Below are 23,962 nucleotides of genomic sequence, written 5' to 3'. Positions count from 1 at the left end.
ATTTACTTCATTTTCTTCATACTTATATATTATACTATACTACTTATACTACATTCCAGGCTTAGCTTTATTCTTATTTTTTCGATACTTTCGAGCCTCGTTGTTCTTAGAAAATATGTTCTTAGAAAAACCGAGTGTATTCATATACACGTTTTTTTTTTATAAGAACAAACTATATAAGAACATAAGGCTTCGAGGCCCAGAAATTTAAGAACATTCTAAGAACATTCTAAGGCTTTGGAGACTTAAAAACATGCAATTTCTTAAGAAATTACATCAAATTGCTCAAAAAATGCTGAAAATAAGAACATTTTAAGAATATTTTTAGGCTTCAAATCCAAAAAACTAAGAACATCCGAAGGCTTCGAAAATTTTTGACGTTCTTATAAAAAAAAACGTGTAAGCAATCAGTATGTGATGTCAAACTTTTGTCATCAATGGTCAAAAGAATGTGTAAGATTATAAAAATCCTTATAATATACTTTTTGATATTTATAACAGATAGCGGTTGATATTTTCATCTTATCACACTAAATCTAATAAACTGTGGCACCACAAAGAAATATCAATGAATAGTTCACAAGTTTCGTAGAATGTTGCGATAAAATCAACTTTGAACAACTATGACGAGATCTTGTTCCCGTTCTTGTTGCCTCATTAAGTATAAATTCTTCTGAAGGGAAAAATTGGTTAAAGCAACTTTTCTCCCTTTTCCTTTTTCCTGCTTTTGCTTTTCTCCCAATGACGAATTCGCCTTACGATGGTGGGGCAACAATTATTTACAGTTGATATGGTCTAGACTTGATTAGGTCTAATCTTGGTCTTCAAGATACCGAATATTTTCTTCGAATTAGAGAAATATTTGAAATACAGAGAGTATTTTGAACGAAGGTCCAGCTGAAGGGGCACATATTTCGGTCCCAATTACAGTAAAATTCGATTTATAGAATTAGGAGTTGACTGTGCCTTGTCAATATCTTCAGCGCAAGTGAATTTTTTAAATTCAACTTGAAGATTTCGTCGGATACTGAAAGTTTTAATAATCTAAGCAAAACGCAATCAAAAATCGGACCGAAATCTGTAAACAGCTCACAAGTTTTCAAAAATCGGTGAATCAAGATTTTTCCTGAGTTTGCTTGTAAAATTTCATACATGGGCCGACAAAATTGACCTGTATAAAGTGTACTTCAAAGATTTTAATCATCTCTTTCCTTCTCATTTTCAGGATACGCAGATATTTGGCGATCGCATTTTCAAATCAATCAACTCTAAATGCTTCTTTCCTCGCTCAGTAAGAACTTTTTGCATTCATCGTCTTATTTGTCTATTCATATAATATTGAGATTTTATGTTGGATGACGTTTATACACAATAAATTGATCGGTAACCTCTCATCAAGGCAACATATATTTGAAATGTAAAAATTGAAGTACAACTGAATACAGTACCACCGAAAATCAACAAATCAAAATATCTCTAAATTTTATTTTTAAAATTTCATCCAAAGTTACAACACAGAATTAGTTGAAAACCGGATACATTCACGCCCTAAACTGAAATCAATAATTGAAAAGAATGTTACTGAAAGCTCTGAATATGTTCCGTTTTATTTCCTTTTTTCCAGAAATTGCACTTCGACGTCACGCTCAGAGCATGGTTTACACCCGATGGGTATCCACGTTTCACTGGAAAAATTATGGCAAGTCACTGAACTTCTCGAAGTCGTAAGTTTCACTTTGTTCTCTTTTTTAAAGGCCGGTCTCCACTTTTGCGCGAGGTGAGCGAAAAAATTTAACGTTTCGTAAGGTCATTAGTTGGTTGAAAAATAAAGCAATTCCATTGGTCAAAATTGACGTAACGGTTGAAAAAAGTTGAATTTCCTTCAACTTTTTTTTTGTTCGCGCGAAACTTTTTTATAACGTAATCATTTCTTCAGGCAAAAAAGGTTGGGAAAAAAAATGTCGCCCATTTGGTGTGAAAGTGGATACCGGCCTTAATGTTTGATACACTTAAATTATTCTGATGGCGTATGGGTGGATGCGCACCTGTCTATGATAGAGCTCTTAAAGGTTTTATTTTTACATAAGTGTCTCCCGTTTCATATCAGACACATATTTCATATTAGGACAGTGTCAGCCTATTGTTATATTATGCTGACATAAGCAAAAAAAGTTTTTCTTTTCCTATTTCTGACCAAACTTGCTCCACATCCATGTCAATTCAATCTGAAAAAGCTTGTGAATTAAAATTGATGAGTAAGCAAACGATTTCACTCTTATTTAAAAACAAAACCTTTAAGGAATCAGTGTGTCGGATGGAAATTTCTACAACGAGTGTCTGATTAATTATACTTTAACCGGGTTATGATTTTTACGAGATTTGATTTCTCAAATGAGCCAAAAGTCAGTCAAAAATGACCCAATCTTTGTCACAAATTGCAAATTTACAGGGCATTTTCATTCGAAAATCTGATCCGCGTGGTTTATTCTCGCAATCTCGTTTAATTTCGCCGGCTTTATTATCGTGGGAAAAGCAAAGATTAGACACGATCTTAAATCTCGTGAAAGTTAATCCGATCCATGTTTATCATGGTTTCTGCCCCCTCTTAAAATAAGGGGAGTAAAAAATTGCCTTTTGAAAAAGGGAGGATTTTTCTATTTTTTTTTTAATTAAGGGGGGGGGGAGTTTTCATTGAGGGCTGCAAGAATCTATCAAAACAAGAAGATAGGGAAACTAAAATTCGAAAATTGTTGATTAAATTGTATCTGTTATTTAATATCTTCTTTCCTGTTCTTTCCCGTTTTCGTGCTCACAATCTGCATTTTCTCTTCCCTCTCTCTCTCTATTGTAAAAAATTGTTTGCTGAAGGGGATTAAAAAAATCTAAGGGGACTGCTTTAGAAGACAGAAACCATGGCTTATGACTCTGATATTTTCATTTGACCAGGGGGGGGTTTCATGGTTGGCGGAGGAGCGGAATCGGCCCTTTTTTCGGACGGAGTGGCGGAATTTGGCGAAAATTAAGACGGAATTACGGAAATTGGGTTCTCTGACGGAGACGGAAAATTAGACAATTTTAGTGCGGAAAAACGGAATTTAGCAAAAAAAATTGCGGAAAAACGGAATTTAGCAAAAAAATTTGCGGAATTTCGGAATTTTCGACAAAAATATTGAATTTCAAAGGAAATGACGGTGACGGAAATTTGGTTCAATTTAAGACGGTTTGACGGAAATTGGGGAAAAAATTGATGGAATTGCGGAATCGGGTACCCCCTGAAACCCCCCCTGACCAGTGATGGTAGACCTGAGGTGACGGTAAAATTTGAAGGGCGGTGTGAGGAGTTTGGTTAATTAGCTTGGTGGGTTTCAATAAGGGAAAGGTTTTTCGTCGATTAAAATTTTAGTCGGAGCCACTTTTCCTTGACTAGATTTATCCATAATTATCAATGAAACTGACAAGTGTCCGAAAAAAGTGGATACTTTACTGACCGATCTGTGAAATTTACACATTTACACACCTTTTTCTGAACCGCACGTGAAATATTTTCCAGCGCTAAATATTGGTTGTCTAACCGACTTACAAAATTCTAATTCAGTCACATGTCTAGTATTTTAATGACCATATAGAGAATTCCTTGCTGGACAGATTTGTCCCAGATTTGACGGAATTTTTGTCTGGAATTTCGTATTAACTATAAAGAACCCAAACAAACTGTTAAGAATTAGATAAAAAAACAACTCGAAAGATGTAAAATCACGTATAATGTAATTTACAGACCGGCTGAACCTCACAATCTGTCATTTTCTGGTCAGTAAAATTACTTTTAATTGTGTGTGATTTTTTATATAACTTAAATGTCGGAGAGAAATTTGGCGCATTATTCGCTTTTAGGAAAGTCCGAGTAAAATACTTCTAAATGAGGTATTTATCCTTAAAAAGCGCATAACCACCTCGGCTCATGAACCCGTGTACACTCTTTTTTATAAGAACCAGTAAATTATTTTTGACGATTCGACTGTTCTCATTCTTTTCTTTTTTTGTAGGAATAATTAAAATAGTTTTAGACGTCTTTTCAATGTTCTTACAAAATTGTAAGGAATGAGCAGGACTGCTTATAAAGTATGTTTACCCTATTGTATAATCAAGCATCATAATGTCAATGTTTATACTTAGCTTGTTTTTGTTATCCATAAATGCTGTTTGTTTTTGAGCGGAAATCGGTTTAAATCTTAATCCTAATAATGTTTATTTTATTTTTTTCTTAACAACAAAACAATGAGTTATTGTGTGCACCTCATTGTGTAATTGAATCTGTCGAAATGAATTATAGTATACCTTTTTTATAAGAGTAAAGTATATATAAGAACATAAAGCTTCGAGACGAAATATTTAAGAACATTTTAAGAACAATTTTCAGGTGTTGAGGATTTTAGAACATACGATATGCTAGAAAATTGCACTTAAATACTCAAAAAATACTCAAAAAATACTCTGAGAAAGAAACATTTTTAACATCCCAATTGTGTTCAAATCTTTTGGACGTTCTTATAAAAATCGTGTAATTGTATCTGGGTAATTTTCATGTCAAAATGCATCACAATGCATTTCTGTGTTATTCTTTTTAACAACAAAATATTAGATTGACCTATACCTAGAGTTGAGTGATTCAATTGAGTCTTTTGTCTTTGTCATCCACATGTTCAACGTGTTTTTCTCTCTTGTTTAGCATTTTTATCGATTTAGCATCACTTTTTTTTCAATATTGCTGTTTTTTTTGCTGCCAATCGTTGTATTTATTCGCTGCAATGTTTTAGATGCTTCATCAACAACCTTCGATTTTATTATGTTATAAAGTAACTGCCACCCTTCTTTTGACGAGCTTGTTGACTTTAAAGTGATTATATGCAATGTCTATAGCAGAGAGTGCTTACTCGTGGCCACACCTGACTCTAGGCTCTGTCTTCATCTTGCCATTCTTTTGATTGTTTGTATCTTTGTTGATTGTCTTTTATCTATATCTGTGCCTTCTTCTTTTATTTCGCACTTTTGTGAAAAGAAATGTTCCATTTATGTCTGTAGAGTATGTTCGTCTAAATGGTTGATATGATGGTTAGGTTTTTGTAGAATGATATTACTTGCGTCGTGTTCCAAAATACATTTTTCTTACTTTATTTAGATATATGATAATTATTACTCTTTAGATCTGTTTAGATGGATGAATTAGTAGAGGCTCTAGTAGAGAAATTTGGTCGTTGGTTCGTTCATCTTCAATTTGTGTTGTACATCCAATGTTCAAGCTTTTCTGCACTGGACCTTGTTAATCCAATACGGTTGCTTGAGTAAAATGATTTTTATTTAATTTGGAAATTATTATATTTTGTACAAACAGCAGCATTTATTGTGTCCTTCGTGTATTTAATTGCATTTTCATTGCAATTAATACGAGATGCACTTTAAAAGTAGCTGTGATATTATGTCAAATCAAATCATATTCTCAGCGAGCGCACAAGCTGTTGATTAGAGTAAAGTAAACTTTTTGAGTTTTGAGTTTTCCATACAACCCCCATGCAGCCTTTGATGGACAAATTTGGTAAAAGTTTTAATAGAGAAAGTTGATCGTTGCGATTTATTTATCTTAATTTTTCTCCTCTGGACCAGGAGTCAGCTGATTTTAAGTTAGTTTAGAAGATACTTTTGTTAAAACAGCAATGTTTATCATGTAGTAATTACATTTTTATTGCAATTATTACGAGATACACTTTAAAAGTTTTTTTGCTATTGTTCCAAATTAAATCCATACGTTATAACAAGCTGTCGATTAGAGTAAAACAGATATAATGAGTTTTGAGTTTTTCAATGACCATGCGATCCCTATACAACCCTTGATGGATAAATTGGCCGTAGTTTTAGTAGAGAAAGTTGAAGGTGGTTCGCTCATCTTTAAGTTGCGATGTTCGACTAGTGTTCGATTTAGAAAAGTGATTTTTAGTTTGTTCGAAAGATATTCTAGCCTAAACGGCAGCATTTATTGTGTATTTCGTGTATTTAATTGCATTTTTATTGCAATTAAAAATATGAGATACACTTTAAAATTTGCTTTGCTATTGCCTCAAATCCGTAGTAAATAACCTATTCTCAGAGCACAAAAGCTGTTAATAAAATTAAAGTAAACTTTTTGTGAGTTTTGAGTTTTTCAATGAACATGCAATGTCCACACATCCCTGCCCGATGGATGAATTTGGTAGAAACCCTACTAGTAAAGAAACTTGAATGTTGCTTCGTTCATCTTTAAGTTGTTGTACAAGTAATTTTCAAGCTTTTTTTCACTGGACCTTGTTAATCCAATGTGACTGGTCATTCGTGGAAAATGATTTTTAGTTAATTCGGAAGATATTCTTGCCTAAACGGCAGCATTTATTGTGTACTTCGTGTAGTAATTGCATTAATATGAAATACACTTTAAAATTTGTTTGCTATTTTGCTATTTTTTCAAATTAAATCCACATGTAGTAAATAACCTATTCAAGCACAAAAGCTGTTGATTGCAGTAAAGCCAATTTGTGAGTTTTGAGTTTTTTTAATGACCATACAATGTTCAAGTTGTTGTAAAACCAGTGTTGCAGTTTTTCTCCTCTAAACCTTTCAGCTCCAATGCTACTTGGCCGTTCGTGGAAAACAAGCCTTTAAAGTTTGAACTAGCGATTTTCTTAAAAAACCTAGAAAAATCGGACTGTGGCACTTGTTATAAAACCAATGTTCTAGTTTCTCTCCTAGACCACGTGGTATGCATTCAGTTTTGTCCAGTTTTGACGGTTTAAAACTGTATTTAATAGTTAATGATCTATTGTATATTTGCACAACTGTTGTACACGTCTCATGAAACAGTTGCATTTTATTGCAATTACATAATGAGGTGTACAACAAGTTTCTCAAAAAACGAACTCCCTCCCCTCTTGTTCTGTTTTTCTTTTCTTTATTAAGAGAAGGCCCCTGGGTTTTTAAGCATATTTTTTTGACACCCTCTGATATTTCAGAGAAAAACCCTGGATATTCTTCAAAATGTTATTGACCCTTATGCCTTCGAAAATAAAATATCAATTGACCGATTGCGTCCGACTGAATCGATTGGTTCAACCGTCGGCCCCGTTCGATTGTGATTGTCTTAACTCTTTAACTGCCGTGCGTATTTTTTAAGTTTCGACCTATTTGCCAGATGTCGGCATATGCCGACATGGGCAAAAGGTAGCGATTTTGACTTCATTTTCTGAATAATATATGAAGTATCAGCCAAGGACTATAATTTTGAGTTGAACATTGTTGAATAGTTATTTTTGAACATAGAAAAGCTTTTAACCCTTTCAGTCCCAGAGTTTTCACAGCTACTTTCCCAGAAACGTAAAATGAGTTTTTGAATGCATTTACTCGTGCTTCAATATCTCTGGAATCACTAAACCTAGTCCTCTCAAGTTTTTACCCTTTTTCACTTATAGTATGAGGATCATTTTGATAGAAAAAAAATTTGCAAAATGACGTCATCAGCGTGTCACGTGACCAGAGAAAGGCAAAAAAAAATTTGAAAACAGCAATTTTTTGCCATTCAATGGTAATTTTTTTTATGAAAAAATGATTTATCCCCATTCATTCTTCTGATAAATGTTTAGCACAACAGTATCTACTAACTGAAAAAAGAATTGTTTGATTAGCCCTCATAGAAAAATCATAATGATTGATAGAAGTTGTAAAAAATCCCATTTTCGGCCTTACAGATTTTGCTTGCAAAAATTTTTGTAAATACTTTTGTAAACATAACTTCTTACTCGAACAAGCTTTTTTTACGCGGTCTTTTGCACACGACGCGCTATCTTATCTTCTTTGAAAGCTGTCTAAACATAGAAGTATTAAATAGATAGAATGAAATCTCGCGTCGAAAAGATCAAACTCCATTATATTTCTTTTGTTTACCGTTTCTATTGATTTCTGAAGCGTGGGGAGAAAAAATCGCAGATTCCTGGTTTTGAGCCATGTTTTTTCTAAATCTCTCGTTTCTGATTATTCTACCAATGTGGGGTTTTCCTTTAAATAGTCAATGAAAACTGATTGGCTAAGCTTTGTTCAAAGTTCGTGAGAGAGCTAATGCTTTCAGCTCACGTGATATGCAAAGGGTTTTTCTCAGAAGTTTGTTGTTGAATTTCTGTGTAGACTGAAAGATCAAAAATGGCTTTTTTTGTATGGTGGTTAAAATTACAAATATCTTAGTCAGTTTTTGCGTTTTCAATTAGTTTTCAAGGATATAAGAAGATAACGAATTATTCTTACCTCTGCAATTTATTTGAGGCCATTTGATTAAACCGAAGTGCTTTTTTTTTAAACATTTTTACATGGGTTTTACATGTGTTTCTTGAAATTTTGTCCGCCATTTTGTTTATTTTATTGTTATGTTTTCTCTACTTTTAATAGCGAAGGCCGTACTGCTTTTTAATTTTATGGAAAAAAACATTGAATTTGCAAATTTCCAGTTTGTGGTAACTGTTTCTTCATGTTGATCCAATGTCATGGCCCAAGCTTATATATTTATTAATGTTTCCAGGCACAAAAAAAAACCTAATAAAATAAAACCTAATTTTAGTAAAAAGTGTAGAATCATGGTACAATAATAGAAAAGAAAAATAGGAAAAATGGATCATACATCAATATTGAAGACACTTTGTAGAATTTGTGGAGAAAGATTTGTAGAGAAACGTGGATATCCTAATGCTAAAAATGTCCAAGAATATGGTTATGCAATTCTGATATTTTATGGCTTTGATGTCAATAATGAATGTCAAAACCAATCATTGTACCCACAGTCATTGTGTATGAAATGTAACCAGAAACTTGTGAGACTTTCAAAAAATTCCAATCCTGAACATCCTGGAGTCTATTTAGAGTCTTTCAAATTTTTACCTCATAGTCAAAACTGTGAAATCTGTTTCAAGTACGGTCCAAAGCCTGAATCCATTATTAAAGTGAAAATTGATGATGTTGATCAATGCATGAAGAAAATTGGTTTTCTCAAAGTACCCCACCCACCAGTGCCATACAAACGTGTTTTTTTTAAGCCAACATTTTCAGAGGAAGGTAAAGTGATCAATGAGCTCACCTTACGAGTTGATAAAACAAACCAGCTTGACATTTTAGTTTATGGAAAGCATAAAATCCCTCAGTCTAGCCTTCCAAAACTTGATGAATTACAACATCTTGTTGAATTTTTCAATAACCACAAGGTTTGCAGAGGCATTTCTGGTTTTGAGGATGTTATTGAATCACGATTAGACATCAAACATGTGTTTCTATCGACTGATAGTTGTCTTAATGCTTACATTGAAAATAAGGAACATGTACAACTTGCAAACAAAGATGACATGGCTTTTATACGTCATAAAGAATGTATTTTGTTAATTGACAAGCAAAACAAAGCTCCTGTAGACCCAGACGAGGAATATTTGTGTCAAAACTGTAAACGTTTTAAAACTAATCAGCTAATCAAGATACGGTCCAGGATTCTTGATCCAGATGAGCCTGCTGCAAAGAAAAGGAGAAGTGACGATTCCAATGCCAATGTGAGATATCTTCTGCCATCAGAGGTAAAAGAAAGGCTTAAAAATGCTCAGGCAAAGAAGTGGGAGTTGATGAAAAAGGTTTCTCGGTTAAATGCACGTGTGCAAGAAGATATCCTATCGAATGCTGTTGATCTTCAACCTGATGAACATGATGTAATACAGAAGATTATAAAGTCTAAGTCCTTTGACTTTGAGTTTGATGAAGATAGCCCTCAATGGCTTTTATGGCAGCAACAAAAAATCCAAGCTTCCAAGAAAGATAGTAGAGGAATGAGGTGGCATCCCTTAATAATAAGGTATAAAATGAGAGTAATATACAATTTTTTCTCAAGGCTGAAAAAAAATTATAACAATTATGACAACTTAATGTTCATTATTTATGGACCAAACCCTGTTGAAATTTAAAGATTCTCTAATAAACAATTCAAGGTGAATTGCAATGTGTTGAGTCATCCTATGAATTGAAATTCCAATTAGTGAAAATCAGAATTTTGGGGATTATTAATAATTTTTTATTTTCTCATTTTACAGATGGTGTCTCAGCATATACAAAGCATCACCTGCTGCATACCGTCAAATGTCCGACAAAAATTTAAATTTTTTACAGCTACCTTGTGTGAGTACTCTGAAAAAATACATCAATTTTACAGATACCACAGTAGGTTTTAACCCTGATATTCTCAAGAAACTTGCAATCGAGGCTGATATCAAAAATATGTCAGAAAAAGATAAGCACGTTATCATTGCTTTTGATGAGATGAAAATCAAAAGTGGGTTGGTTTACCACAAAGGTTCTGGCAAGCTCATTGGCTTTACTGAAATGGGAGACTTGAACCAGGAGTTTGCTCATCTCGAGAGATCCAACAATACTACATCAGATCACCAAGAGTCATTTGACCTCAATCGAGACATTGCAACACATGTCAATCTGTATATGGTGAGAGGAATTTGCTCAAAGCTGCTTTACCCATTTGGCTATTTTGCTACAGCTGGTATGACAGCTTCAGAATTGTATTTAACAACAAACGAAGCCATCCGTGTGCTGACAGCTATGGATTTCAAGGTAAACATAGCAAAAAGCTCATAATATAATGATTTTTTTACATGGTGCAATCTATGGTGCAAATACTTTCTTGGTCACAAGTTCCAAAATCAAACTACTAATGTTTTAACTGTGTGAGAGTACTAAAAAAGTTTATGTTTTTGTGCATATTTTTATAAAGATTTTTTTACTTTCATTAAAGGTTCGGGCCTTAGTCTCCGATGGTGCTGCAACAAATCGTAAGATGTATCGAATCATGGCAAAGGATTTTGGTGAAAATTTTCATTGGGGATTAAATCAACATGGTACCCTTCCAATATATTTCTTTTCTGATGCTCCTCATTTATTGAAGACAACAAGAAACTGTTTTGAAAATTCACTGGCTAATAAGAATACCAGAAATCTTCATGTAAGAATTTGTAAATTTAAATTTGATTAAAAGAATTATTATTTTATACTGTCAGTTTTTTTGAGAATGCTATTTGAGTTCGAAAACATTTCTTACCATTTAAATTCATTCAAAGCATTAACACATTTAACATTTTGAAAGTATCTTACAGATTTATGTTCAACCTTGCTGTAAATTTCTCACTATTCTTTTATCTTCAGCTTGATGGTCAAGATATCTCTTGGCAGCACATTGTTCGAGTTGTGGAAGAAGACATGGGTATTTTCACAAATTCTGAAGGACTGGTCTCTTCCAAAACAGATATTGCTGGTCTCAGAAAACTCAAACTTACTGATGAACACATACATTTAACACCCAGATCAAGAATGACAGTGAAATTAGCTGCTCAGGTAAGACACAGGCTTTGATAGGATTTGTTTATCCTTCTATTCTACGTTCTTACAAATGAAAGAAACCTGAAGAAACCGCTCTTAAAAGTTCAGTCATCAGCAATATAGTGTGGATCTACATTAACTGACATCAAACCTCTTTTTTTATTTAGGTATTGAGCCAAACAACTGCAAATGCCTTAGAAATGCAAGGACGACACGATACAAAATCAACAATAGCTTTTGTAAAGACAATCGACAGGGCCTTTGATTGCTTGAATGTATCCAGAGTGAATTTGGACAGAAAAGGGAAGAGAGAACTTGCGAAATATGAAGCTATCAATGATTGGAGATTCCATGTAATTTTTATCATTTTGTTTTCAAGGCAACTCATTCTTTTTAAGTAAAGTAAACAGTCCCTACAGCAGCCTACAGTCAATAACGGTTTGATAATTTTATTATCTGAATGTTAAACTCAAGAAAATTTGTGTATCTGTGTGTTATGGTCTCAATCATCAACAAAAATTTTGTTCATCATTATTTTTTAGTTTCTTGAAGTGGAGTTTCTAGAAGACTATCTTGGTAGATGGGAAGAGCAAGTTGAAGAAAAAATCTTCCTGACTAAAGAAGAAAAGCAAAAACAACTTCTTAGTGCCCAAACACGCCTTGGTTGGAAAATGTCAGGTAACCTTTTTGCTTTAGTGTCTTTTGTTTTTCAACATTGCCCCCGAGCTTAACCATTTTGATTAGCAGATAAAATGATTTTTCTGTTTTAGCCAATTTCTTAAGAAATAAAGTATTTTTTTTTTAGTTTTATCATTTGTTCGCCTAACAAAGGAGCTACTCAGTGCAGATATTGGTATAAAATTCGTATTGTCAGAGAAGTTCTCACAAGATCCTGTTGAAGAGCATTTCGGTCGACAGAGGAGACAAGGTGGACTCAATGAAAACCCAACATTGCTTGATTTTATTCGAAATGAAGGTGCTCTGGGCACAATGAAGTCAGAACTTATACAAGGCATAAAGGGTAATGCCCAAGCAGCCGACAGAGAAACAGTGAAAATAGATATAAATGATACTAGACGCTTGCCAACCAAGGAAACGAAAGATCAAATTTTAAAATATGATTGAATTCTTGCAAACAAAATAATTTCAAACTGCAATTATTTAATTATCTTAATTTCTACTATTTTATACCTTGTATGTATTTTAGAACGAAATTTTGAACATCAATTAGTTTATAGGCTCTGGTATGATTTTTTTACTTTTGTACAGAAAAGCCTGTGATCAGTTATCAAAATTCTCAAACAAATATTTTTCACAGTTAGCTGATGAACTCATCTGACAAATGAGAAATTTTTAGAGTTTCTTTGATCTTGCTTTGGACCCTTTTAAGCTTTGTTAAATTCCTGTCTATTATTACCATTTGAAGTAGTATTTGTTTTATTGACCCCATTAGTCATCGATTACAAATTTGATCACCAGTAGGAACATTTCAAACTATGTAATAAGTTTATCAGATTTTTATTTAGTAGTTGTAGGATTCTTATAAACTAATAAAAACATTAAAAAGTCTGTAATCTTAAAAATGTCAAAGTGTAGATGGTCTTGTTTAAAAGTCTCCAAATATCAAGCATCCACCAGACCCTAATCTCCAACCCTGGGTACTAATGCATCAAAACTTTAGTCAGGAATATTTTTATTTTTTGAAAGGGTTATCTTTCAAGATTCTGAACCCAAATCAGGTTCTTCCAGTAAAATATAAGGTCATAAAAAGCTAAAATAAAATCTATATACACACTATAATACATTTTGATAAAAAAGTTGTGTTGCGTTGGAATGTGTTATTTGTAATAAGGGTTATTTTGAGAGTTTTTTGCGGAAACCAACCTCAGCTTTGTTAGCAACGGTTTGATTCTTTGGTTTTCCTTTTGGTTTATTACTTTCACTTTCCTCGTCAGTTCTTTTGCGAGATTTCTCTTTCCTTGCAACTTGTTTCATAAGTTCGATGAAACCTTTCACAAATGATCGTGCTCTAATGTCTATCCACTTAGAAATTATTTGTCTCTTTAGCATATCTTTTAAACTCTTTCCACCCTCAAAATCCTTTGTTAAAATCTCCCATCTATTATTAACACCATCACTTTTTCTGATACGTTCCATCAATATATCCCTCAGATCTTCAGATCGATATCTTCGAAGGAATTCTACGGTCAAAATACCCTTTACCAATCCTTCTACTCTACGTATGAAGAGATAAAAATTGTCATTCAGTTGAACAAGTCCGCCTCGATTTCTCAACTCAACCCATTTTTGAGTGAACTCTAAATAGGTTTCACCAGATAAGCCTGGATCATACTCCTCGATGATGCTTTCAATAAATTTCATGGCACCATTTGCTGTTAACTTTGTCAGTTCAACATTTGACTTTAAGAGTTTAAAGTATTTTCTCCTCATTGAAAAAATTATGTAGCCAGCTGAATAACGTAAAACTTGTTGTTCTTCAGTTGTAAGCTTGACTTCCACAGATTTATCTTTCTCTTTGTAATTTTCCAATTTTAATATTTCAGTCATGATGTTAAGGATCAATGAGTTTAACAATGATTTGAATTCTTCTGTTGTTGTTTTTGAGCAGATCACGTCAAAGGTTTTATGGGTTTCTTTCTTAGATTGATAAACATTCAATTCTCTCAAGAGATTTTGCTTATCATTCTCTTGGGTCAATTTTCTTTTACTCATCAATCCATAAATTGTTGTCAACAATGTTTTGCTTATCGTTTTGTATTCATTTGTGTCTTTCTTTGATAGTAAATCAATAGCCATATCTCGTACACGATTACCAAATGTTTCAAAATTTCCAAGATCTATACAGTTGATCTTATCAGTTGTAATTGCTGTCAATGATATGTCAAAAACTCCATCTTTCACCACTTTATCCAGAGTTACTGTCAATGTTCCTGAATAAGTAAACAAAAAAAATATAGCTTCAAATAAAATTAAGATTATTCATAATTGTAATTATTCATAACTATACAAATTAATAGTGGGTTAATTCCTTGATTATAATCTTTTTTTGACTTAAATATAGTTTTTTGTTTGCATTGCATAAAATAATTGTTATTCATTATATGTTTTATGTTTTTCTAGGTTTAGTGGCAAGAGAGTATGAGACTCAAGTACCATATTCAAATATACATACCTTTTGTTGTACTTGGCTCATTTGTTTTTGTCTTCCTCTTAGGTTGCTTTCCCGTCAATGGATTACCTGAATTAAAACAAAAGTTTCACCATTATTATACTGTGTTATACCGTAGAGTCGTTTAATCTCGACATACGTCTTGCAATCTCGACATAGCTGTAGGCTGGTCTTCGAAATAAAAAATCAAACATAAACAAATACATACCAAAGTTATCAATCAATCACTAAAATGTACTCTCTCTCTATCACGTCACAGATTGTTAATATAATATGAGAAATGTGAAGTGTTATTACTTATACTTATATTTGAAAAGAAAACTTTAACGATGTAGTAATCGCTAAAAACTAATTAGCATGCTTTCAACGAAGATGTCTAAATCAAAACAACACAACATTTTGCACGCGAGGAATTTTTTAGTAGACATTTTTACCGTGAACCGAAAATAATAAAAAGAACCCGGTTTCCTTTTGAATTTAATGTGACCGCCATACTGGCCATCACGGCGTGCGACCTGTTAGCGCCAAGAGCGTGTGTTTTTATATATAAGGAAGGGGAAACCAGGCTAAGCGCGCGAATTATTTTTATCACGTGACTTGAAGCGTAATAAAGTTGTAAAATTTTAATGATGGACACGAGAAAGTTACGAGGAAGTTTGCATGCGTTTCGTGTGTTGTGTAAAACTGCTTATAATTTGGCTTTCTTTTTAATTGAAAGGATTGCAATGTTTACTGAACTTCTAGTTTGATGGATGAACTTGTTCGATAAGAATGATACCAAGAATTTCATTCAAGGTTTGTTTTGATTATTTTACAGATCCGGTGTCGAGATTGCAAGACGTATGTCGAGATTAAACGACTCTACGGTACGTACAACACTGATTTTTGGATCGTTCACTGATATTGAAATACTAAAAGAGCTTTGAAGCTAGTAGCATGAAATAGAGTCATTCCACACAAATAAACTAAACAAAATATCAACGAAAAAAAAGTAACTTATTCTCTCACATTGACCTATACTTATACGATGTTTTGCACAAACAAACAAAAAATCAGTAAATAAAGACTTACATATGCTTTCATGTTTGATAAGACAGCCACGTTTTTGATATCTTTTGTTACATTTTGAACAAAATAAATAGACAACTTCCTTCTTCGTTGTATTTTCTTGCTCTTCTACATCAGAAGTTTGAGCATTTTTCTGCTGTTGTTGTTCTTCTTGTTCATCTTGTTGTTGAATAGCTAATTCTTCATTGGATGTCTGCTTTTCAAAACCATCAAAAGAAGTATCGTCCCAATCAACATTCTCAAAGTCTTGTGGGACAATTTCAGAATCTTCATAATCTAATTTTATTATTGCAATTTCAGAATCTTCCTCAAGAAGTTCTAAAATTCTGAACGTTGTTTCTTGTTGTTCCGCCATTTTCAAATTTTGAGACCCGGTTTTGAATCATGTTAAGATAGATTTGGAATTTCATAACAAATGTCACGTGACTGTCGAGAGCCAATCAAAATTGATTTTCGAAACAATAACGCGCGGCAAAGATGAAAAGGAAAGATCAAGTAGAAGACACGCTTCTCTCAATAGGGGAGGCGCGAGATTTCATTCTATCTATTTAATACTTCTATGGTCTAAAGACATCTCTTTATTTCCCGCCAAAACATCACAATTTGAAAAATAAATCAGGGACCGCTATGCAGTCCTCTGGGAAAAAACGACGGGTCCAAAGGGACCGCAGTGCGGTCGCGTGGGACTGAAAGGGTTAAATATTATCTTTTTTCATTTCAAACCATCTAATACAAAATCTTTGTAGAAGTGTTAAATTTTGCGGCAAAGAAATGGAAAGTGCCCATGTCGGCAAATCCCGACATCGGCAAAGAAATTTAAAGTGCTCATGTCGGGATATGCCGACATCGGCAGTTAAAGGGTCAACAGCATTAAGTTTTGGTGTACATTTCATCATTTGATTGCATTTGGTAATCTCATGTTGAGGTATACTTCAAAATTTGTATTGCCATCGACATTCAATGGAGCATACTATGAGAAGAATATAGGAATCGTTCTTCTAACCAAAACAGCCGGAGGGCTAAACTAAGCATCGTTAAAAAATTTCGAAACGCAAAAATATCTTCAAATTGTTTTAAACAGCAAACAATACCACAGAATTACAATCACCACAGTCATCGGTGGTTGGGCGTCTACAGATGATAATGAATGGCTCATTTTTTATTTTACTTTATTGGTCAGCCTAAGCTGAGCATTCAAATAGGTAAAATTTTCCAGTTCCATCATCATAAGACGGCAAAAAAAAAATCCGATTTTCCGATCTCACTTTGATTTCTAAACTTTCGTCCGATCGGGTTAACTTTTTGGGTACTTTTAGCGTGCGTTGTTTTTACAGATCATAATGTAGTTTCAAGATGGCGGCTCAAGCAATAGTCAGATGTGATAAGTCAGTGTCAGAGTGTAAATCTGTTGCAAGCTTCAATTTCTGTCATTTATTTTTTTAACTCGGCAAATCAAACACATGATTTTCATCAAGGGGATTCTTTTTCTACATCCTTTGAAGGTTTAAAGCCGTTTGCTCAAGTTTTTGTTTATGTTGAATTTTCTGATACTTTTTATATTGCTGCTTTTTAATAGTTTTTGCGATAAAAACGTATTTTTCTTGTTTGCCTCTAGGGGGATTGATGGTGTTATAATGTTATTGGAATTGGAATGTTATTACAAAAGTACAGCTACTGTATAATTTTGATATAAAGACTGGATGCAATCGTGCTTTTTTGGACTTGGTTGGACGTGTTTGTAATAACGGCGAATCGCAAAAAACTGTTTGGTTCCCGTCATTTCTACTTTAAAAAGTGGGAGTCGTTTGGCCGGTCAGTCGAAAATATTTTTCTGTTAAGAAGCAGCTATACATCTTGTTGAAAGGGAATTCGTGTGGACTGATCCGAATTTTAAAATTGAGAAACCGTGGATAAACTGTTGTTTTCGGTTTACTCTCCATTAGCATGCGGCTCTCTACTTCGATTTGAAAACTTTTAAACACAGAGCGTGCAGAGGTCGACAGTGGAAATCCAGCAAAGCAGCGGAAAAGCTTTCCGACTCTCCAGCTCTACCTGCTGACCGTAAATCAGATGACGGGAACCAAATGATGACATCACATCTCCTATTATTGGACTTGCAAAATTATGACAAATGGTCTTTGGAATTTGATCATTTATATTAATATTAATATATACAGTTCTTGTTGAAATTGATCAGACTATTTTTCACGCAGTTCCGGACGCAGATTGTGTTTTTCTAACCTTGGCGCATATTTTGACTGAATGATGGAATGGAATGAATGGTGATAACAGTTTATAGATATCTCTTATCAGCCTTGCAGAAAGCAGGCTGCCGTCAAGTTACACAACATGCACACTCTCGTCACATCTTGCACAGCCATAACAAACAGATCAATCTGGTCTTCATTTAACATTGTTTTAAAGTTTAAAAAACACTGCCAGTGCTTGGCACAGAAGAGAGGACTCCCAGTTGAAATTAATTGCTACACCGCTGCCCTGTTGAATTTATTTATTATGGTTGTGTGTTTATTCCGCCAAGGCGGTAAATCATTCGCCCAAATTCATAGACCAATCAAAAGCGAGTTTAAAGCAAAACGGGGGAAAAATGAGCTTCCCCGCATAGTTATGAATTTTAATTTTTGCTTTCGATTATCATTTGCGACCAGCAAAGTCTTCAAGATGGTTGTGTGCATGTTGTGTAACTTGACGGTACTAAACTACAAAATTTATTTACCCAGACTGGAGGGGCCATCCATATAGTACGTACACAGTGAAGGGGGGAGAGGGGTTTAGCAAAAGCGTACATCTATTGTTTAAACAAAGTCATTTCTATTGTTCTCTGCGTACAAGGGGGAGGGGGTGTCAAATATTTGGAAAATCTTTGCGTACGTACTATATGGACAATGCTAAAGAGAAGTATACTTTGAGCTTCTCGTGGGGGGGGGGTTGGAGGAGCTCTCAGGCTTGTTTTACAAAATTTTAAATCAAGTTATCAAATGTTTCACATTTTGTACATTATTCAACATATTTAGTCTACTCTGTTTCAGTGCATCTCTTACATCTGTTAACCCACTTATTAAAGCTATCTAGCTAAGCTCTATTGGCTGACCTTCCAGCCTCGGCTGGTTTATTAGCTTTCAAACTACACGTTTTTATAAGAGGCCCCCCCAGCGGACCCAAAATTCACGCCATCACGCCAATTTTTTTTCGATTTCACGCCATCACGCCTGAAAAATATGATTTTCACGATCTCGCCAATTTTTTTCGATTTCACGCCATTACGCCTAGAAAATTTAGTTTTCACGCTCATATTTTGTTGTATAAACTTAATTGTTGCCCACATATATGTGTGTTTGGTCGTCAATCAGTTTTTCGGTATTCTCATATGCATAAGTCAAGATTATATCATTTTTCTTATCGAAAACACCCGAAAAATCTAGATAAAATTTGACCTCTGTTTTTCTATTTTTTACAGGGGTCAAATTCCAGTTCTTTTGGGTGTTTTCGATAGGAAAAATGACGTAATCTTGACTTATGCATATCAAAAATTGTTGGACAACTGGTCACATCAAAGGGCACCGGTTTGAGGGCTGAGGTATATTTGAGTAAATTGACAAAGCCCACCATGGTTGGGTAACGGAGAAATTTTTTGAATTTTGGAGGGTTCAAAGTGCTATTTTAGGACCCATTTCGATTCAATTTGAAAAATAATTCATGTAAAAATAATGGAAATCTTTTAAAAGTACAAGCAACATGAGGGGCCATGCCCCCTGGTCCCCCCGTTGACGGGTCCCATGGGCATTAATTGTGAATAGTTTTCAAAAGGGGAACGAGGAGGCGCAACCATGGTTTGCGCCGACGGGAGAAATTTTCAATTTAGTATGGCTAAAATCGCCCTCATTTAAGGGACGAAATGGAGTTTTTACAAGCTCTTATCTGATTTGGTTGGTCGTTAACCAGTGATAAAAGAATTTTGTTACTTTTTCTAAAGGACGCGTCATTTTTATTATTTCAAATGACCAATTATTAAAGCTTATAAAAACTCCATGTCATCTGTCATTTACTCTCTTTTTCCAAAATATTTAAACATCACAGGATTCCTTTGATCAATCTGCTTAAAATTACACCTCATAATAAACCTGTTGCTTCTTTCTGTTTAAGGATTTGCTACAAATGTTTGCTTTCCTGAAATAAAAGACCTGATATCTTTGATGCATCTATAAGAATAAGCATCTAAGAAAGAGAGGAGAATGTAAGTTACAGAGGAAGTGCGAAATACGATTCAACTAATAAATATAATTTTCACGATCACGCTGAACTGCCAATTTCACGCCATCACGCCTAAAAAAACTCGATTTCACGATCACGCCGGCACTTCATTTTCACGCCATCACGCTGTTTTTTTCAAAATTTCACGCCATCACGACACGAAAAACCCTTCATCACGCCATCACGCCAACCGCTGGGGGGGCCTCTTATAAGAACAAACTATATAAAAACATAAGGCTTTGATGGCCAAAATGTTAAGAACAACATAGTGTGCACCCCCCCCCCCCACTCTGCATGGGGGGTTTTGGATTTTTGGGTCCAAAACAGCCAGGTGGGAGTCTGAAATTTTGGACTTTCAGGTGGGGGAAATAGGTTGAGGTGGGACTAGAAATCTTTAGGTGGGACTCTTATGGAAATCTTGAAAGAAAAATTATTTTAAATTTTAGATTTTTACATATTTGTCTTTGAATCCTGTAATCTGTTTTTCATTGAAAATTCCCCTAACTTTTTATTGGAATTTTCATTCCAAACTGCCCGAAGTGCCAACTGTTTGCCAATCAAATATGCAAAAAGGTTGGCCTTCATAAGGCAAAAATTATGCTTTAAACGAGTCATTCGAAAGTTCGAAAGAGTCTGCAAAGCCAATTAAAATCATTCTATTCTTCATACACGTTAGTTGTATGATAATTAGAATTCATTGCATATTTGTTTTGATGTGGTATCATTTCAATCTTTACTATTGAAAAATTGAAGGGGAGGTCAGCACATCGAAATTTGGTAATTAAAAAACTTTTATTAAATAAAATCCCTATTTTAGGTGGGACTTGGAAAGTCAACTATCAGGTGGGAGTTTCTCAAGTACTGGGACCTGAAATTTTAGGTGGGACCTTGACCCCCCCTGCACACTATGAACAAGTTAAGAACATTTTGAGGCTTCGCGGACTCTAAAACACCCAATTTCTTAGGAAAATAGACAAAAATACTCAAAAATTGGCGAAAATAAGAACATGTTAAGAACATTTTAGGCTTAAACTCAAAAAGTTAAGAACTTCAAAAGTTCATATAAAAATACGTGTAGTGCACATTTGTACTCATTCTTCGACTATGTATACATTAACATTAACTTAACCAACCAACAACAAGGTCTAGTGTGCATCTCATCATTTCATTACATTTGGTAATCAAATGTTAAGATGTGCTTCAAAACTTGTTGTGAATAATCTATTTTTGAGAAACTGTTGCAAATTTGAGCGTTCAAGCTTGGTATCTGCGAATTAAACTCATACCGATGCATGTTATGTTAATAGGCTTTAGTAATCGTTCCTCCAACAATCAAACGAATAACAAAACTTGTTGTGAATAATCTATTTTTGAGAAACTGTTGCAAATTTGAGCGTTCAAGCTTGGTATCTGCGAATTAAACTCATACCGATGCATGTTATGTTAATAGGCTTTAGTAATTGTTCCTCCAACAATCAAACGAATAACAAAACTTGTTGTGAATATATTGAGAATTATTGAGAAACTGTTTGTCCTATTCGTTCGACTTCGTTCAGCATTTTAAGCTTGGTATCCACGAAGTAAAAGTCATTAAGTCATAGTAGTAGAGTATGTCATGAATAGGCTATAGTGATCCTTCCTCCGCAACAAACCAACAACCAACAAGGTCTGGTGTGCACCTCATCATGAAGTTGCATTTGGTAATCTCATGTTAAGGTACACTTCAAAACTTGTTGATTTTGAGCATTTCAGCTCGGTGACCGCGGAATAATGCTTTAAAGCCATTCCCTATTTTTGGACCTACCTCCGGGGGCCCCGGTGGAGGTTCTATAAATTAACCCATGTCCGTTCGTCCGTTCGTTCGTTCGTTCGTCCGTCTGTTACCAGCTTTTCTCAGGATTGGCTCATTAGCTTTTTCTGATTTTTTGCACAATGATGCAAAACGGCAATGCCCAGAACGTGACGGAGCCCGATTTTTGAGAAAAAAATTATTTGGGCAAATTTGGGCCAAAAACTACCTAAAAATAGGGTTTTTTGGACTTTGTGCAAAATCCTGTCATTACTTTTTTCTGATTTTTTGTACAAAGATGGAGGGCAAGATTCTCTAAAGAATGGCTGAAGTGGTTTTCCCCGGAAAATTCTTGTTCGCCTTAAAAAACGGATTTTCGTATTTTGGGGGAAATTCCCTTTAACCAAATAAGAAAATATAGCTTTTAACAATGTTGACTCATTATTTTTTTCTGATTTTTTGCACAAGGATGCAAAATGGCAATGCCTAAAATGTGTCGGAGCCCGATTTTCGAAAAAAAATATATTTGGGCAAATTTGGGCCAAAAACTGCCTAAAAATAGGGTTTTTTGGACTTGTGCAAAATCCTGTCATTACTTTTTTCTGATTTTTTGTACAAAGATGGAGGGCAAGATTCTCTAAAGAATGACTGAAGTGGTTTTTCCCGGAAAATTCTTTTTCGCCTTAAAAAATGGATTTTCGTATTTTGGGGAAATTCCCTTTAACCAAATAAGAAAATATAGCTTTTCTCAAAGTTGACTCATTATTTTTTTCTGATTTTTTGCACAATGATGCAAAATGGCAATGCCTAAAATGTGACAGAGCCAGATTTTCGAAAAAAAATTTATTTGGGTAATTTGGGCCAAAAACTACCTAAAAATAGGGTTTTTTGGACTTTGTGCAAAATCCTGTCATTACTTTTTTCTGATTTTTTGTACAAAGATGGAGGGCAAGATTCTCTAAAGAATGGCTGAAGTGGTTTTCCCCGGAAAATTCTTATTCGCCTTAAAAAACGGATTTTCGTATTTTGGGGGAAATTCCCTTTAACCAAATAAGAAAATATAGCTTTTAACAATGTTGACTCATTATTTTTTTCTGATTTTTTGCACAATGATGCAAAATGACAATGCCCAAAATGTGACGGAGCCAGATTTTTAAGGAAAATTATTTTGGGAAAATTTGGGCCAAAAGCAGCTTAAAAGGTTTTTTGGGCCTGAATGGTTTAAGTGATTTTCGTATTTGGGGAAATTCCTTTTTACCATTTTACATTATTCAACACACAAGCTTTATTTTTCCATTCTGAATTTTTGTACAATTATTGTCACTTTTTTCTTATTTTCATCTGATGTTAATCATTAGGTAGGTCCATTCAGCATGTTGCTTGTTTTACTCGTTTTTCTCCAACCAACAAACAACAAGGTCTGATGTACATCTCAGCATGTAATTGCTATTGGTAATCTCATGTTGAAATGCACTTCAAAACTTGTTATTGACCAAGTTTGGTGAATCGCAAAAACATATTCGACTATCAAATTTATGGTTAGAGAGGAATCTTCAACCATTCTCTAACACAAGAAAAAGTGAAGTCTTAAGATTAACGCTGCTTTTGGAATAACGGATTGAATTTAGAGCTTTCTTTGTTTTCACGTTGTATATTTTTCGAAGATTAGCGATGGATTTTACTTTCAATCCGGCGTTTGTGTTGGAACCAGACGGGAAATGAGTTTTTTCATTTCCCATCCAAGAGTTTCCTTTCTAGCTCCTTACAGGACTTTAATTTTAAACTCAAACTATTTGACATATGTCTGAAGTTAAAAATCTACTGTTCTAACGGACGATGATTATAACGAGTTTATATATCGGAGGATATCGAGGGCGATAGTAACTAAGTGAAGTCGACGCAAAACAAAGTCGATAGTTGATGTACGGCTCTATATCGCCTTTGCTCAGCAAGACAGACAGTATTTTGGTGTTTTTACCGTCGTCGATCAAACTGGACGGTTTGGGGACATGTTCACTTTGCTTCATACCGTCTCCTTCGACTTATCTCGAATACTTATAAACTCGCTAATGAAGTATACATACAAAGAGTTGAAGAAAGTGTAGTCAGGGCTTTAACCACAACAAGGTTCATCGTGCATCTCATTATAAAGTTACATTTATTTTGAGATGTACCACAAACCTTGTTTTGTTACGCTCGTAATTCATGTAGTTTTGGTACAC

General features: G+C 34.3%; 2 protein-coding genes and 1 long non-coding RNA gene across 3 annotated transcripts in view; 2 read left to right on the top strand and 1 right to left on the bottom strand.

Moving 5' to 3' along the window:
- The window catches only part of LOC136821321 (probable E3 ubiquitin-protein ligase HERC4), a 63,212-nt gene that overhangs the window by 18,765 nt on the left and 20,485 nt on the right, over nucleotides 1-23,962 (top strand). Inside the window, exons 11-12 of the mRNA XM_067077557.1 lie at nucleotides 1,226-1,291; nucleotides 1,625-1,724. Coding sequence (XP_066933658.1) covers nucleotides 1,226-1,291; nucleotides 1,625-1,724 — 166 coding nt within the window. The remainder of the gene's footprint in view (nucleotides 1-1,225; nucleotides 1,292-1,624; nucleotides 1,725-23,962) is intronic.
- On the bottom strand, nucleotides 13,105-15,481 carry LOC136821322 (uncharacterized). Its single transcript, XM_067077558.1, has 2 exons — nucleotides 14,618-15,481; nucleotides 13,105-14,375 (listed from the first exon to the last, which is right to left on the bottom strand). Exon 2 carries the CDS (start codon nucleotides 14,239-14,241, stop codon nucleotides 13,279-13,281), a length of 963 nt encoding a protein of 320 aa, XP_066933659.1. The 5' UTR covers nucleotides 14,242-14,375; nucleotides 14,618-15,481; the 3' UTR covers nucleotides 13,105-13,278.
- LOC136821326 (uncharacterized) lies at nucleotides 15,440-18,679 on the top strand. The gene is made up of 2 exons (XR_010848720.1): nucleotides 15,440-15,480; nucleotides 17,298-18,679. It is a non-coding gene; the product is annotated as an uncharacterized lncRNA (long non-coding RNA).

This window comes from Clytia hemisphaerica, unplaced genomic scaffold (genome assembly GCF_902728285.1).
Source record: "Clytia hemisphaerica strain Z4C2 unplaced genomic scaffold, Clytia hemisphaerica genome assembly, whole genome shotgun sequence".
Taxonomy (NCBI): Eukaryota; Metazoa; Cnidaria; class Hydrozoa; order Leptothecata; family Clytiidae; genus Clytia; species Clytia hemisphaerica.
The sequence above is the reverse complement of the archived record's forward strand: the minus strand, read 5'-3'. Positions and strand labels throughout refer to the sequence as shown.

Coding starts and splice junctions, on each gene's coding strand:
- LOC136821322 (XM_067077558.1), bottom strand. CDS start 14,241: ATGGCTATTGATTTACTATCAAAGAAAGACACAAATGAATACAAAACG.